Source organism: Bombyx mori, chromosome 15 (genome assembly GCF_030269925.1).
Source record: "Bombyx mori chromosome 15, ASM3026992v2".
Classification (NCBI taxonomy): Eukaryota; Metazoa; Arthropoda; class Insecta; order Lepidoptera; family Bombycidae; genus Bombyx; species Bombyx mori.
Window position 1 is genome coordinate 14846358 of NC_085121.1, and position 18588 is coordinate 14864945.

The 18588-nt window shown below is 36.1% G+C and overlaps 1 protein-coding gene across 2 annotated transcripts; it reads right to left on the minus strand.

The window, feature by feature from the left end:
* Positions 1 to 8284: 8284 nt before the first annotated feature.
* LOC100861566 (putative membrane protein) lies at positions 8285 to 13711 on the minus strand. Of its 2 annotated transcripts, none has more exons than XM_062672290.1 (8): positions 13532 to 13691; positions 12461 to 12540; positions 11219 to 11354; positions 10656 to 10795; positions 10056 to 10116; positions 9564 to 9672; positions 8551 to 8643; positions 8285 to 8423 (listed from the first exon to the last, which is right to left on the minus strand). In XM_062672290.1, the coding sequence occupies exons 2-8, from the start codon at positions 12522 to 12524 to the stop codon at positions 8343 to 8345; spliced, it is 684 nt and encodes a 227-aa protein (XP_062528274.1). In that variant the 5' UTR covers positions 12525 to 12540; positions 13532 to 13691; the 3' UTR covers positions 8285 to 8342. The 2 variants fall into 2 exon arrangements, with proteins under 2 accessions (XP_062528274.1, NP_001243511.1); NM_001256582.2 differs by having other exon boundaries at positions 8286 to 8423; positions 13691 to 13711.
* Positions 13712 to 18588: the final 4877 nt, after the last annotated feature.

Sequence of the window (18588 nt, forward strand, 5' to 3'; positions counted from 1 at the left end):
CATTGAAACGATTTTTTTGTAACTTACATATATAAATGAGAAAACGGATTCCAAAAAATTTTTAAATAATATTTTAATAATACTATATAACATAATAATACTATATATTATAACTATGTATAGGATGGAGACAATGTCTCTTCGCGCGACGTAGCATACTTTAAGATGTAGGCTTTGTTATACAAACTTTCTAGGATTGTTTTCGTAAGTATTTTGACGGCTTTTAATTTATTTTTTATGGGATCTTGTATAGCACACGTCCCACAAACCATAAAGAGTTCCCTAAATAGACACCGGCTCGTAATAGAAGCATAATAGTTTCGAATTCTGTATTGGAACGAAGTTCCTTACGGCAGGCTTGGAGGGGATAGGGATTTTGCTGCGCGACCGAACTGAAATAAAATGTGATAGTAAAACCGTAAGAAAAAATCCATGGAAAAAAATCCGTGGAAAAAAGTGCGTGGAATAAAACCGTTAAATGAGACGTGCGCAGGCGCGACAGTCGCATACACAAGCGAGTAGTGTATAATACCTTTCTCTTTCTCCCTCTTTCTTTTCGTTCTCTCATCCATTCTATTTCTATTATTATTTCTATTTTTCTATTTCTATGTAATTTTATGTTGTCAAACAAAAATAAAGAGACATATTTTGTTATTTTAGTTGATAATTTGAATTACGATGTTTTTTTATTTTAAGTAATTTATTATTTCCTAAAATACTGAATTTCCTAAATACTTTCTTGTACTTAAACAAAAAGTAATCAGCAAAATTTAAGAGAAAAATCAAGAAAACCTACATAAAATTGAGCACGATTTTTTTGCAATTTGTGTCGATTCTACATTAGCCGAAGGAACTTCGTTCCTTCCTACCTGGTGTCCCACGACACCACATAATTTTTTCATACGCAATTAGACTTTCATATAAAAATTGTGACGAAAAATTTCCAATTGAATTATCTGTGATCAGGAGGAGATAAAGAAACGCACCATGTACCCTGATATACCGTGGAATATTTTGGAAACTAGATATTAACAAAAACTAGTTTGTCGCAAATCGTCTAACAATCTAAATTTCCTTTATCAGCTACTGATTTTTGATGAACAATTTCGACATTTAATAGATAGTTGTTTTTTTTTATGAAGTACTATCTAAATCTTAAAAAATAATCAGACTTTACCCCCTTTATTGTTTATCTTCATTGGTGATTTAGTATAAAAAGTGAGTTTCAGTTAATAAATCGTACTTATTTATCGAGGTAAGATCATAAACAATACTTGTGTAATATTTAAAGAATTCTAAATTTTGGTCTATTTTCAAGAGAAAAAAAAATTGTTTCGAGTTAATTGTTTGTTGATTCATTTACTTCATTATGGGTATTTTTAATATAGAGATTTTTACATTTGACACTGCAAGTGCAAGAGATCAAAGAAATTTGATTGAATCCGATTGAATTGTGAACGTTATTAAGCTGATCAGCACTGAAATCCAGAACAGAGGACTGGACCCGTTATATGTCGAGAGCCGCCGCTAAAGGCAGCTACACTCTTTTGGGATTAGAGTAAGTGGTCCATAATATAATTTAAAAGTTAGTTAGTTGACATCACAGGAGACCGGAGAGCTGGCAGCTACCTCGGACAGAGAATTAGTTATTAGGGGAACGCTGCCAGTATCTTCAGAACCTTGCCTGAAGGGACTCCTTTTGATAATATATTTTAGTTATTATATTATATTTTTTTATTTGTTAACAAAACGTTATATGTATAGTTATATTGAAAAATCGACCCCGTATCGCAAGTTATGACATCTGTGGACTCTAGTAATTACTGAGAATGTGGGCCGTGAGACGATTTACCAATTATGAATTTTTCTGGTACTTAATGTACAAAAGCATACACAAGCAATATTTTTTCATGATTTACTGAAGAACTGTCACGCACCATCGTTTGACTCGTTGACAGGCCTAGCTTCGTCCCTGGCATTGCTGACGTCCATAACCGACGCTAACCGCTCACCATAAAATGGGCCGTACGCTCATCTGCCTACAAAGGCATATAAACAAGTTACCGATAGTAACGTTTATGATAAAAATACAATGATATTAAATTTCAGGGAAATATTTTCTGCCACCGGCTCTATCTGAATTGGCCTTCGAAGGCAGCAGCAACATTGTAGTCAACGACATTACTTACAATCTGTTGGGCGGCTATGTCAACCTCAACATCACTCTGTCCAAGCTGAGTGGATCTGCTGGTATGTTAACAAAAAAATATGATTTATTTAATTTTATCACTCGAGGACCGCTGATCTTATGAATTCCGAAACTAGGTCTCACAGGGAAAGCTTTAAAAACTCCATATGTTCACGAACCTTTTGAAGTGAAACTTCTAACGCGACTTCCAACAAAGTGGCGTTAAACTGTTAACGCTACCATACTAGAAAAAGACAGAGCGAGAGTGAATGCGTAGCACTCGAACGCGCGCGCATAGTATACCTGTTACAGGCCAGCGCGAGCGTTAGCAATGAGTAGCGTCCAATATTTTAATGAAGTATTTAAAAATTAGATATATATATTTTTTTCTATCTATAATTTTTATGTATATGATATAAATGTCGAAGATGTCGCATTTCTTATACACAGCATTCCCTAATATAAGAGGTATCTGATTTAAGGATGATAAATGAAAAAAAACAGAATACTACACATCGAAAAAGAAGTTTCACTTCATTCACTTGCACCAAGTTGCACGCGCACCTTTTTTTTATAACTTTTGTTATTATTATTTTTTTAACCTAACTAAGAATTGTAATTATAGGTCGATTGATCTCTACCCTGATTTTAATAAATCTCTGAGGGTTTTGTAAGGAAAAATGTAAAGTTGCACGATTTAGTTCTTAGGACGGAGCCACCGCTCCAACAAGTCGTCGTGGCCTAACGGATAAGACGTCCGGTGCATTCGTGTTGAGCGATGCACCGGCGTTCGAATCCCGCAGGCGGGTACCAATTTTTCTAATGAAATACGTACTCAACAAATGTTCACGATTGACTTCCACGGTGAAGGAATAACATCGTGTAATAAAAATGAAACCCGCAAAATTATAATTTGCGTAATTGGGTGGGTACCACCACCCTGCCTATTTCTGCCGTGAAGCAGTAATGCGTTTCGGTTTGAAGGGTGGGGCAGCCGTTGTAACTATACTTGAGACCTTAGCACTTGTATCTCAAGGTGGGTGGCACATTTACGTTGTGGATGTCAATGGGCTCCAGTAACCACTTAACACCAGGTGGGCTGTGAGCTCGTCCGCCCATCTAAGCAATAAAAAAATAAAATAAAAACCGCTCTTCAAGACGGCTGGTTAGTAAGTATGATGGCGTCTATACGCCTCCATCGGCTAGGCTCTGTCGTAGCACGAAGTTAGCCGAGTTCCGATGATACCGCGATCGTGCTGCCACCTCTCGAGAATCGTGCTGCGTTTCGTTTAGCTACCAAACTAATTACCATCCCCGATATACACATTAATTATTATTGTGGTAACATTTGCAATATCAAAGAAATATGTCCTACAATACTTAATTTTATTTGGAAGTAATAAGTATTGAGAAAAAACAGATTTAAAAAATAAATAATAGTTTAAAATAATTTTTTTAGTTGAATTTCTATTTTTTCCATGTTTTTTTTTTCATTTTTTTTAATATTTAATTGTCATCGTTCCTTAATAAGTATACCAAATTTCGAGTTAATCGAGTTAGTCTCGCTAAAACTCGAGAACGGCTGGATCGATTTGGCTAATTTTGGTCTTGAATTATTTGTGGAAGTCCAGAGAACGTTTAAAAGGTAGATAAATTAGAAAATGCTCGGAATTAAATAAAAATAACAATTTTGTTTTCCTTTAATGTGTTCCCCGTCGGACGGATCCCTTTAGGTATTTTATTTATCGATTGAGGCACTACGAAGTTTTTTTTTTTTATGATTGAAGGATTACTGGTGGCCCGGAGGCCTTTCCAGTTTCACCAGGACAGGTGGGCGAGCAAAGGCTCAGCCAGGAGGGGTGGGATTTGCTAACAACTACCCGAGCGCCTCCGAAGGAGACCTAACAGCTCAAGAGCAGCTGCTTCGCGAATGAATCTACTACCGGATCGGAATCGCGACCCGCTGAGAAGATCCGGCGAGAAACTCAGCGAGCTGATTCTGTCTAACTCTTTGTTGAGTTCGACGAGTACGGTTACCGAGGTCCCTAAGCCTGCTCCTAGTGTTAGAGCTGAAGGCGTCTAATGCAAAGGTTATTGGATCTGATGGATCCGTAAGGACGTGTCTAGGGCGTCGACAGTGACTGGCTCCTGCGTGATCAGGATTCGGGGAGTAGTCAACGGCGGCAACGATAAGGCGATTATCATGACGCATAGACTTATCGAAGTACCGTTCCGACGCTGACTTCATGTATTTCTGAACTGGATAGATTCGAGGCCTAAGTCGGTCAACGTTCCTCACGAACCACGGAGCTCCGACGGCTAACCTGCAAAAGCGGGATTGTAGAGATTGGAGGGTGTCTATGTGTGTGCGGGCCGCGTGAGCGAACACCACACTCGCGTAAGTCATGATGGGCCTTATGCAAGTTTTGTAAAGTGTCACCTTGTTCCGAAGGGTCATTTTACTCCGCTTACAGATCATGGGGTAGAGTCTACCGAGAATAAACGCGGCACGGTCACGGACTGATTTTATATGCGGGCGGAATGTCATCGATGCGTCCAGGGTAACGCCCAGGTACTTGACCTTCCTGGCCCAGGGTATGGGTTGTCTAAAGAGAGTAATCGGGGGTACACTACGAAGTCTGCCGGGTCAGCTAGTACTAGATAAAAAACAAGATTGTCCTTTCTCCATAGAAAAAATGTCTCTCCAATTTTTGCTCAATAAAGTACAAAAGGCGTTCGGTTTGATGACAAATTTTTTATTTACGATAATTTCAGGGTGATGAAAATTCTAATTCATGCCACAGACATTATTTAAGAAAAAGATATTTTTTGAAGTGAAAACTTCTTTAGAATCGTTGTGATTTCAAACCGGATGCAACGGAAAAAACGACAGGTAAGAGACACAAATACAAAAATGTGTAGGATGAAGCCAGCAAAGAATGAGACAGAAATATACATACTATGTAATACAGCGCCATCTGTGAGATTTTTTAATACTTACGTGTGTATGAAAGCTCTTGTAGTGAATTTTAATTTAGGATTATACGTGAAATTAAAATATCAATTCACAGAGGGCGCTACCTTACAATTATTTACTAATGACAAAATTTTACATATACTTAAGACGTTTAGGATAATTGTATTTTAATTTTGGAAGGTTTCACTTCTACCACGTGTGAATTGCACACATTTTTTTTATTTTTAATAATAGAGACGATAGTCATATTATTTATTATGAAGTCTTTGTTCAAGCGTTTTGCTGTGAAAGTTTTTTAAAAATACTCATTCTAAAAAACTATCTGTTGAAACTAAAGTCACGCGCCTGAGAAGAACACCAAAACTCGAATTAATAAGAATTTAAAGAAAAACAATTTCATAGAGATAGATGTGATGGAGTTAAATGAGCTAAAAGACTGAATGCCTCATCCAACGTTGTACCATTTTAAGTTAACAATTTTCGATATCAACTTTTGATGCTGCGCGGTAGTGGTAGGACCTCTTGTGAGTCCGCGCGGGTAGGTACCAACCGCTCTGCCTATTTCTGCCGTGAAGCAGTAATGCGTTTCAGTTTGAAAGGCAGCCGTTGTAACAATACTTAAAACCTTAGAACTTATATTTCAAGGTGGCTGGTGCATTTACATTGTAGATGTCTATGGGCTCCAGCCACCACTTAACATCAGGTGGGCTATGAGCTCGAATACCCATCTAAGCAATAAAAATTTTTGTTGCACAAACGTTTCTTGACGGTTTTTTTTAAATACCTGACACTACTTACTCTCGTTTTGTGGGATCTTATCGAAAATACGGAACCCCTGAAAGATAAGCCAATTTTCGTATAAAAATATAGGTTATACCGAACTTACATGAATAAAATTGTAGTGAAAGCGGCAAACGCTAGTTTTCTTATGTAAATCGTTTGAATTTCATAATCACCTGCACTCCAGTATTGCACAGCGTCAGAACTAATTCCCTGATGCTAACAGTCGGAATGAGTGTGATTTTACGATTAATACTCAAACGGACTTAAACAAAACGAGCGAAACGAAAAGAAACACATTCACTAATACTATTTTCATCCAAAGGTATTAATTAATTTTGGCAAGTAATATTCCACTTATCCCTGTCTCGTAATGTACTTCATTCGGCGACTGCATTTCTTTTACGATATTAACTAATTTTAACTCGCTTTGAAGGACCAGAAATACCATCACGTGCAATGCATTAAGTTTAAGGGATTAAAGGGGATTAAAATTGTCCTTTCCTATTATTCCGCCCAACGGCCCACCTGGTGTAGAGTGGTTACCGGAGCCCATACATATATTCAACATGAATACTTTTTTTTCCTACCTATTCTAGTAACCGCGAGGGGTTATTCTATATTCGTCGAATTAGTAGGTGAGCTCACGAAGCTCAAACCTGACGATGTTGCTAACACTAACCCTAGCAAGAACCGTGCTTCGCAGAATCTACCACAGGATCAGAAACGCGACCCACTGACAAGATCCGGCGAGAAACTCAGTGGGCTGTGTCTGTGGGTTAATTTACTCGCCGAGCCCTTCGTCGCAAGCAACGGGCTCGACGAGAACGATGACCGGTACTTGGGGTACCTAAAAGCACCAACATGAATACCTCCATTCACCCTGAGGCATGAATTCTAAATCACAGTTTTATAGTACAACGGCTATCCCAATTTTCAAACCAAAATGCATTACTACTTCACGGCAGAAATAGGCGGGGTGGTGGTACATAAAATTGAATTTATTTATTGCATTGAAAGATTAGCTCAGAGAACGAACCAGGCGTTTCAACATGCGGGATCATCAACCACCCAATGAGCCCTCGGGTATAATGGACAATGATAAAAAAAAGTGATTTTAATATATATATTTTTAAATGTAGCCAATTTAAGAAACTACACTCCCGGACACATCTATCGGGCCTTAACTTAACTTAATTGAACTTCAATTAAGTTAACTTCGTTCAAATAGCTGAAGATGTTTTGTAATGATATTTTTTATTTATTTTAAACTTTTATATGGCTCTGCCGTAAAAAGCTGTGCTACTAACTATTTATATATGCGTTATCCAAATGTGAATGTAATACAGTGGTCTTTAAGTCACTCAAGTTTATGTTACTGCATCTCCGTAAGTTCAAGAAGATGGCATGCTTCAATATAATCATAATAAAATGGGGATTAAAAGTTTTACAGCCTTAGCAAATAGCTGTTGACGATCTCAAGTCAGCGGTGGACCGCAAAATTGATAGCGACCAAACATTAATACAAATCATGATTAGTATCTGCGGTACCCAATTTACCTAAAGTACATTAAGAGTAGAACTGTTCCCCAAAAGTGAGCTGCGGAAAGGCAATTGTCATTTCACGCCAAGGAACTGAAATATCCTCATTAGATCCCAAAACTATAGGCAGGGTACTTCAGAATCACATTTTTTTAAGATACGTGTAATATGGTAGGCAGCGGCTTGGCTCTGCCCCTGGCATTGCTGACGTCCATGAGCGACGGTGACCACTTACCATCAGGTGGGCCGTATGCCTACAAAGGCAATAAAAAAAAAAAACCTGTATCACTTAAACTACGTACAATCCTCTCGCAGGTCGGCTGGAAGAGATTTCTTAAAGAAATAAGCAGTGCCTTTGTTCATAATTTTCCTATTACTCTGTACTATGTCTTCCTTTTGTGTGTATACATAAATAAATAACATTTCACCGTCATCATTCGGCTACCTTGAAATCATTTATTAATATAAGCCCCTTTTTTTTTAATGCAAATTCTTTGTTAGCTTTATAATCTTTTATTTTGTGTGTCTGTGTGTCTGTGTGTGTGGCTTTTTTTGGCGACCTGGGAAAACTTATATTAAAGTTGAGTATCATCTTCACCACTGCGGCTACCGGTTGGTGTAAAGGTCAATAATCAACTTTTACCGTTACAAGGATTTCAAAATTAAAAATGTTAAAACCATTCATCCAATAATGTTAGTATTTTTAACAGAATTGAATGATGATGATTGAATGATGAATTGAATGATAAATTTAATTATCGATCCGTGAAATGGGGTTACATTAAGACAGCGTTAGGTTAATAAGAGAACATTTTATTTTCGAATTGTAAGCTATGTTTATAAATAAAACAGGTATTATTGCGCATCAGAAGGTCTGGACAGAAGTCTGTTGATGATGTATTCGGAGACGTACTCCAAAACCCGGCTGACCTGGGACTAAACAAAACATAATGTTAATCAAAAACCAAAGCATACAAATCCAAATCAGGTTCTTTGTAATATTTAAAATTTAATACTTTGATTGCGATACAAACAAAAAAAAGCTAAAACGGAAAATGCTTACTTGGTATTTTTCTAAGTTGTAGGGGAGCTTGTTCAAGAAGTCGCTGATGCGTCCTCCGACCTCACGCCCGAACAGGTTCAATTGGATTTCAGACTAGAAATAAATATAACAGTTGTATCAGGAAAACAATTTTAGGCGAACCGGATTCTTTATCATGTTGGTTCTATTAATTTTATTTTTATTTTTTTATTGCTTAGATGGGTGAACGAGCTCACAGTCCACCTGGTGTTAAGTGGTTACTGGGCAGGTTGGTGGTAACTACCCGTGCGGACTCACAAGAGGTCCCACCATCAGTAATTAGATATTATCAAATATTAGAACGCTAAGAGTCAATAGTGAGCTTATTACTTATTGCTTTCAGAATCACGGTGACTCTGAGACCGTCCACACAGACTACAAACAATCAGGGGACTTCAATTACGACGGTGTAAGTTGACGCCATGCACACCCCCTGCTCTTGTCGAGCTCTGTCTCCGTAGAGATTGGAGGCTCCGGTGTAAAAGTTATGAAAGGGTCGTTAAGTGAGGTGAATTTCATAATCACCCCACTGCCCCAGTATTTGAAGCCATGTTCTGGCAATACAAGCATCCGATGCAAAAAAAAATTACATTTTTAAATTTTTTTTTATTGCTTAAATGGGTGGACTAGCTCACAGCCCACCTGGTATTAAATGGCTACTGGAGCCCATAGACATCAACTACGTAGACGCGCCACATTACTGCTTCACGGCAGAAATAGGCAGGGCGGTGGTACCTATCCGCGCGGACTCACAAGAGGTCCTACCACCAGTAATTACACAAATTATAATTTAGCGGGTTTGATTTTTATTACACGATGTTATTCCTATACCGTGGAAGTGAATCGTGAACATTTGTTGAGTACGTATTTCATTAGAAAAATTGGTACCCGCCTGCGGGATTTGAACACCGTTGCATCGCTCCAACACGAATGCACCGGACGTCTTATCCTTTAGGCCACGACGACTTCAATTATTAAAATTAAAGAACCCGTACGTTGATTTCTCCAATAGACAGCTCAAGTTCGACGTTCCTGACGGTGTATCCGTCAACACCGACAGCGACAATAGCACCAGCGCGAACGCGCACGTTGGACACGGCGATTCTGAAACAGAGATAAAATTACATTAATCAAAAACTATATCAGCACCAGCACTAAAAGACGCCATTTTGAAAACGAAAATAAACTCGATTTTTTTTTTTCTTAGACCAGTGGACGAACTCACAGTTCACCTGGTGTTAAGTGGTTACTGGAGCCTATAGACATCTACAACGTAAATGCGCCACCCACCTTGAGATATAAGTTCTAAGGTCTCAGTATAGTTACAACGGCTGCCCCACCCTTCAAACCGAAACGCAATACTGCTTCAAAGCAGAAATAGGCGGAGTGGTGATACCTACCCGAGCGGACTCACAAGATGTCCTACCACCAGTAAAATTCAGCATTTCATCAGCATTTCAGATGTGTTTTAAGAAAGTATAGATTACCCTCCAGAAGCGTCTGCGGTCAGTTTACGGTCGAAAATTTGGACTTCTCCTTCAGCAGCGTCTGAAATTGCAAGTTAATTCAATGAATCGCAATAGTAAAAATAAATAATAGTTTAAAAAAACTAACAAGATACGCTTTTATAGAAAATCCAACTAAAAAATAGAAAATAAATTTTATTAAATTTGAATTAAAAATAGTGTAAGAAAAAATTATTTTATTGTAAAAAAGCGTGGGGTGCTTTTCAGGATATTATGAAAATAACCTTTCTACTCATATCTGTTCATAAAATATTTATAACTACTGATACCATGCACCTACTGATACATGCAAAATTTATTTTCTATTTTCTAGTTGGATTTTCTATAAAAGCGTATTTTATTAGTTTTTTTAAACTATTATTTATTTTTCGTTTTTTAGTTGAATTTCAATTTTTATTTTTTGTTGTAATTGTCAAGGGTCTTTAATAAGTATACCAAATTTCGACGTTTTGAAGGGGTCAAAATCATGTTCGAAGATTCCATTACAAACATACATACGTCTGAAGCTAATAAAAGCGTATTAAAAATGTCAGTATTATGCCAACAATTTATGCAGCTAACCTATTGAGGCCGCAACAGAATTCAAGCTCAAGGACAAGTGAAGTTGACCAGTGAATAAGTTGTAGGAGATGCTATCCAATTCGAAGGTGCTGAAGCCGGCGGCGTTGACACCTTCTACGGAGCCACGAACTTTCAGGATGCTGGAGAAACAAAACCAAATTAGCATTAGTTCAAGTTTCTATTGTTGGTTACATTTGTACAGACTCCGTCCGCGCAATTTTCGGAAAAAGTGATACAAAGTTTTTGCTTCACGTATTAATAAAATGAAATGAAATGAAATGCGTTTATTTCAGGCAACTTAAGCCCATAAAATGTCACATACAATTACATAACATCTAAATCAAAATACAATAAAATTAAAATTATAATTTATCAGAATGACTAAAAACAAAAACAAACAAAAATGAAACCAAATCAAAATTATTAAAATTAAAATTGTCAACTACTAATATAAAATTAAAATTAATAAAAGAACAAATAAATACAATAAATAATGAAATAATGTTAACTGATATAGATGTGCATTTAAAATAACAAGAAAATAAAATGTATTTAATAGTTACTTTTCTCCTCCCGGAAGATGCCAGCCGCCCGCGTACTCATTGTTCACGATAGGATCAAATGGAGACAAACGTAACTGGGCTCTTGAGATCCAGTTTTCGATTATGCCATCAACAATGCGCTGGGATTCGGCCAGATCTAAAAAAAACGTTTCTGTTAATGTCCGCAGTCTGAACACTATGATCATTTAGTTTTCTTAGAAGCATTGAAGCACAGACCTCATTATAATGGCTATGCCAATTTAGGTATTTATTTATTTTTAGAGAATTTGGGCCTAGCAATTCCTTCGGTAGAAAAATTTAACATATTTTTTTTTCTAAAATAATTTGGCTCCAACTGCTTAGGCATTGATTTTGCCAATGTCACAGTATACACAAATATGACGGCTGTTTAGCGAAAAAAATCTCTAAATACAAATAAAATTTATCAATGTTTCCATACGCGGATCAGTGATTTTAAGAACAGCACAAACCAATATATGATAGACTAACTACTTTAAAGATAAATCGTCTTTTCGCATTAAAAGTGTACAATTTTCAAAAATATTCGAAATTGAATTAATATGCGGAATCATTTGGTATCACCAGTATTTTTCTCATAAATACTGTCAAAAGAGCGTAGCTTAGTTTTAGTTTTTTTTTAGTTTACCTATATTTTGACTACTATTAAGAAAATTAATACATCTTTATCTTATCAATTATCTTACTTAAAAAGACAGACAATGTAACTGGTAAAAACTAAAAAATAAATGTTGCAAAGATGATTAATATTAAAAATATCATATGTTAAACCTTTAAAACATTCTCCTGTAAAATTTAGTAAGTTTTCAAATTATACAGTTTTAATGCGAGAAGACGAAATATTATTAGTAGATAAAATTAAACATTCAGGTGGTTTATTCAATAGTGAACCTGTCACTTTCTGCACAAAATTATACCTATAAGACCACCCAGGTACGTTTACTGATCGAAATTAATTGCTTGGTTTTTTTTTATTGCTTAGATGGGTGGACGAGCTCACAGCCCACCTGGTGTTAAGTGGTTACTGGAGCCCATAGACATCTACAAGATAAATGCGCCACCCATCTTGAGATAAAAGTTCTAAGATCTCAGTATAGTTACAACGACTGCCCCACCCTTCAGACCGAAACACATTACTGCTTCACGGCAGAAATAGGTAAGGCGGTGGTACCTACCCGCGCGGACTCACAAGAGGTCCTACCACCAGTAACTTGGCTCACTTACCGACATCGCCGTATGGTACAGCCGCAACGCAGGCAACAGCAAGGGCAAAGATGAAAGCCTTCATTGTAAGCTCGGTTTAGCTAAAACAAAAATTATTTAATATCCCATCTGTTTTAATAAATTCTAATAATTGATTTCATGTTAAAAGAAAAATATTATTTACTTCATATCGTCTTTTCGCATTAAAAGTGTACAATTTCCAGAAATATTCGAAATTGAGTTAACTAGTGAGTGATACCGCAGTAGTCGAAATTCGACTATAATTAATGGGAATTGTAAGTTTGTACACTATTATGATTGTATTTTATACTTCTATAATCACAAACCACAGACGTCAAGAACAAAAGTTTGACAATAAATAGTATGCACGCGTGTGTGCGTCAAATACATGGTATGTAGTGTGTGTAATGTTTTCTTTATTGATTTAATGTATATTTTATGCATTATTTAAAAAAAATATTAGCATTGTGCATTTCTTCTCTATATTCTCTATAAGTGTGGAAAATTTCATAATCCTCCGTCCGCGTAATTTTCGTAAAAAGGTGTACAAAGTTTTTGCTTCACGTATTAATATATAGATATGCGGAATCATTTGGTATCACCAGTATTTTTGTCATAAATACTGTCAAAAGAGCGTAGTTTAGTATTAATTTTTTTTTTGTGTTCCTATATTTTGACTACTATTAACAAAATTAATATATAATTTTATCTTACTTTAAAATACAGATAATGCATCTGGTAAAAAATAAAAAATAAATGTTGCAAAGATGATTAATATTAAAAATACTACATGGTAAACTTTTAAAACACTCTCCTGTAAAATTTGTAAGTTTTGAGATTATACAGTTTTAATGCTAGAAGACGATATGTGAATAAATAAGAGAAATACACTTAAGGTACTACAAAAGTATTTCTATAAGTTGAGAACTGACATAGCAGTCGTAATATATAGTTATTTGACATTTATCCTCAACTAAAAGATCCAAGACCCTATATTTTACATCAACATCCCAACCGCATTTACAAATGTAAAATCTCCCATTCCCAAGATTGGCTGGGATCTTGACCGACCGTAAACTGTTAGTCAAATCAAACTTCAACTTAGATCAAGTGTTTGCTCACACCAATTCGTGGGCAAATGGTAAAAGGAAAATTGTTAGAAGTGTAATAATTCAAAAAGTGAATACAATGATTCCGAAAAGAAAACTTATATTGAAAACATTATCTTACCTCTCTTAATGAATTCAACCTGTTTTTAAAATTACCTCTTCGTGGTTTATATACCCTTAATTTATCCATTATCTAATCCAATTAATTATTGAAATGATAATGGAAGATTATTTTTAAATTATACAAATTATTTTGAAAAGTCCATTGCCTAAAAGATTTGACGCTGGGTCTGATCGTGTCGTTTTTATTTTTATTGCTTAGATGGGTGGACGAGCTCACAGTCCACCTGGTGTTAACATAGACATCTACAACGTAAATGCGCCACCCACCTTGAGATATAAGTTCTAAGGTCTCGGTATAGTTACAACGGCTGCCGCACCCTTCAAACCGAAACGCATTACAGCTTCACGGCAGAAATAGGCAGGGTGGTGGTACCTACCCGCGCTGTAATTACGCAAATTATAATTTTGCGGGTTTGATTTTTATTACGCGATGTTATTCCTTCACCGTGGAAGTCAATCGTGAACATTTGTTGAGTACGTATTTCATTAGAAAATTTGGTACCCGCCTGCGGGATTTAAATACTGGTGCATCACTCAACACGAATGCACCGGACGTCTTATCCTTTAGGCCACGACGACTTCATGTCTAATGAAGAGACGCGATTGAATCATTCACATATTTGATTGTCACCGGCAAACACCGGCAAACACCACCATTGTTACTGGATGGAATAGACGACCAGGTCTTTCCGCAATTCGGTTTCACGTTAACTACTTAAGAAGCTCTTCAGTCCCACCGACCATGTATCCTACAAAAAATATGCTCTGCTTAGTACCATTTTCGACTAGCAATTTTTGATATGAAAACAAATATGTAATTACATAACTAAAATTTATAAGCTACTAACTATATAATAACAACATAATAATAAAATAAGATATTATCGCAATAATTAATCAAAATTTTTATTGTGAATGAATTTAGCGTTAATTATCATATCAATTGATTGCATGTTTTTTTTTTTACATACGTCATTACTTAATACCTTGTTACCTAATTATTTATAAAGACACAAACAAATTTTTCGTACGGACCTTCAGCCTTAAAAAAAAAAGAAATTATATTTGAATTTTTGTTTTACGCAAAACTATTTTCGTCATAAATCTCCCGTGCGTGAACTATTTCTTGTAATAACATTTTTAAAGTAATCAATTTGATATATTTTTGGATTATATTATGCAGATCGAATTGAAGGATACTGGTGGTTGGACCTCTTGTTACTGGCGGTAGGACCTGTTGTTACTGACGGTAGGACCTCTTGTTACTGGCGGTAAGATCTCTTGTTACTGACGGTAGGACCTCTTGTTACTGGCGATAGGATCTCTTGTTACTGACGGTAGGACCTCTTGATACTGGTGGTAGGACTTCTTGTGAGTCCGCACGGGTAAGTACCACCACCCCGCTTTTTTCTGCCGTAAAGCAGTAATACGTTTCGATTTAATGGGTGGGGCAGCCGTTGTAACTATACTGGACCTTAGAACTTATATCTCAAGGTGGGTAGCGCATTTAAGCTATAGATGTCTATGGGCTCCAGTAACCACTTAACACCAGGTGGGCTGTGAGCACGTCCACCCATCTAAGCAATAAAAAGCCTTTTAGTATTTAGAGTAGTACCGTGAGCTCCTTTGCAAACGTTTGTGATTAAAGAGTCATCGTTATTTTAAGGATTTTCTAATTAATACATAGTACACTGTATGTAAGTATCTTGAAGTATCTTGTAACGAATTTGGTCCAAATTATAATATTCAGAACAAGAAACAAGAAAAGTGTAGTTGTGATTTTTGAACTGAAAAATAAATGAATAAATAACGATCCGGGCCTGCTCTCGACGAATGGTTAACCCTTATCGGAAAATTTATGTATACTTTTTTTTTAATATTCACAACCTGATCTAACATAGGTCCCTGGCGTCTTGTGATTTGGCATGACTGGTTAGCACCGCCCCGCCCATTTCTGCCGCAAAACGGCAATCGTTTCTAATTTGAAGGTCAGAGCAGCCGATGTACCATATACCGAACTGAGACTTAGAACTGAACTTTCGGTACACTTAATACCAAAAAAGAAAAGGAATTAACATACTCTTCAAGTCCAACGTATTTATCTGTGAGCAATGCTATTAAATTTATATCGTTGATTACAATTATATGTATATCGCTTGTAAAACAATTATTTGAAATCAATAACGAAAAACAGCAGTGTTTAATATCAAATCACTTTTATCATTTGCTGTATTTTTTTGATAAACATTATAAAAAATGTGATTTAGATTTAAATTTTACACGGCTTTTGGGGGTAATACGGCTGCGTGTGTTCATATCTTGTGTCTTTACGTAATAAATTGCTTTTTAGCAATAATTTTATTACATCTTATGCAATATAGAACTAAAAGCGCTAGGATCTATTGAACTGCATTATGACGAGTGCCCATAATCCTAATAGACCAGCGGTCGGGGAACTTTTTTGATTATTACCCCAAAATATTTTTGCGTGAGTTGATATTACCCCATGGCGAAGAACAAAAAAAAACGAAATCGCTTCTAAAAAGAAGCTTCTAAGAAGAAATTTTTAGTTATTGTTTTCTTTTCAAAATTATCATGGGGGCTATAATATGAAAAATACAAAAAAAAGGTATCTTAGGTAAAGAAGTTTCACTTCAATATACACTTTTTACTCACAATAGTTTCATTTTTACACCCAAAAATTTCATTTTACCCATTTGGGGTAATTTACCCCGGTTCCCCGACCGCTTTAATAGAGAGTCGATTATGTCCTTGGACTACGCCAACCTGTTCAATTTTTTAAATCATCTCCATCTAAGGGTTGATTAAGAGAGATCGCTTTCAGTGATAATTCCACCCATTACATTTTAAGTTTGAGTTTCTTATTTACACTTTCTGTATATTGTCGTATTTTTTTTTATTTTTTTTTTTTATTTTTTTTTTATTGCTGGATAAGTGGACGAGCTCACAGCCCACCTGGTGTTAAGTGGTTACTGGAGCCCATAGACTTTTACGACGTAAATGCGCCACCCATCTTGAGATATAAGTTCTAAGGTCTCAAGTATAGTTACAGTTTTTACAGTTATACATACAGTTATATACAGTTATAGTTTTTGTGTTTTGAGTGCAATAAAATGTTTCGTATTGTATTTCTATCGCAAAGAAAACTAGTGCATTTCTTTCCTATTCCTATTCGCTGGTAGCCTAAGGCGTTATTCCAAATTCTGTGAACGGATAGGTGAGCTCACGGGCTCAACCTGAGAGAATAATAATAAAAATCATAATAATAATTACATTTATTTACTCCACAATACAAATAACTTTTCAATTAATCTATATATATAAAAGAAACTCGTGTTAGTTACATTATTTATAACTCGGGAACGGCTGAACTGATTTGGGTGAAAATTGGTGAGGAGGTAGCTTAAAACCAGGAGAAGGACATAGGATTTTTATCACGTTCCCGTGGGACGCGACATAAAACGTGGTGGTATAACAAAACGCAACTGATATGAAGTAACAAAACGCAAATGACAGCTAAACGTAATATATTCTATGGTTAGTTATAGTAGAATTTTGAAGTTGACCGGTTGGTGTTTGAAACAAGCCGTGCGGCGGAACAAAGTTCGTCGGGCCTACTAGTATGACATAAATTTCTAATTCTATCTAAACAGCCGCGGCGGGCGGATTAGCAGGCCGGAATATGCTAATACTGGCCTTAGCAAGCGCAGTGCTTAGCAGAATGTACCATCTAATCAGAATCGACCCACCGAGAAACTGAGGGGGCTTCGAACTACCGCACTGCTTGTTGTTTAAATACCCGGTCCCAGCACCAAACTTGAAAGGGGCAGAAATGCAAAAAAACGTGATTCCGTCACCGCTACCACCACCAGTGGCTGATCACATCTTAATCCATTTATTACCTACAAGAGGTCCCGCAGTAGTCGAAATTCGACTATAATTAATTGGAATTGTAAGTTTGTACACTATTATGATTGTATTTTATACTTCTATAATCACAAATTTCGCCAAGACTACACTATAAAAAATACAAACAAACAATATTTAATCTATTCTCAATTTAACAACAGACGTCAAGAACAAAAGTTTGACAGTAAATAGTATGCATGCGTGTATGCGTCAAATACGTGGTATGTAGTGTGTGTAATGTTTTCTTTATTGATTTAATGTATCTTTTATGTATTATTTAAAAAAAAAATTAGCATTGTGCACTTCTTCTCTATATTCTCTATAAGTGTGGAAAATTTCATACTCCTCCGTCCGCGCAATTTTCGTAAAAAGGGATACAAAGTTTTTACTTCACGTATTAATATATAGATACATTTCATATTTTCCTTATCATAATTCCATATTGAGGAAATCGCATATGTGACGTAAATGATTTTTGGAACAGGTATTTATATCACTAAATGATATCAATACTTATTTAATATAGAGATTAGGTAGTAATAGACTTTACTGGTGACAGGGTAATTCTCGACTCTGGTCGCTCTTGTCACAAAACAACTATAGTACATTGTGCACCAAGGGAGAAAAGTTGGACATTTTCTCCGGGCAAACACGTGGGAGGAAATGTCCAACTTTTTTCCCGCAGTGCACATACTATTTTTTCTCCTAACAGGCCGAAAGTTCGTGGAGTACCGAGCCGGGGGTAGGGGGGCCGAGCCCCCCATACTCATAAAAAATACAATTTAACTGTTTTTTAATTTTTAAATAAATAAACTACTACTAATTAAATAAGAACTGTCTGATGAACTCATCTTTGTTTAATACTTCACTGTTAAATTTTATTGCCTTTTGTTTATTTCATTTTTACACTAAACACAATATTGCAAATTACCCGAGCACAACAATGGCGGAGAATTTTAGGTGCGT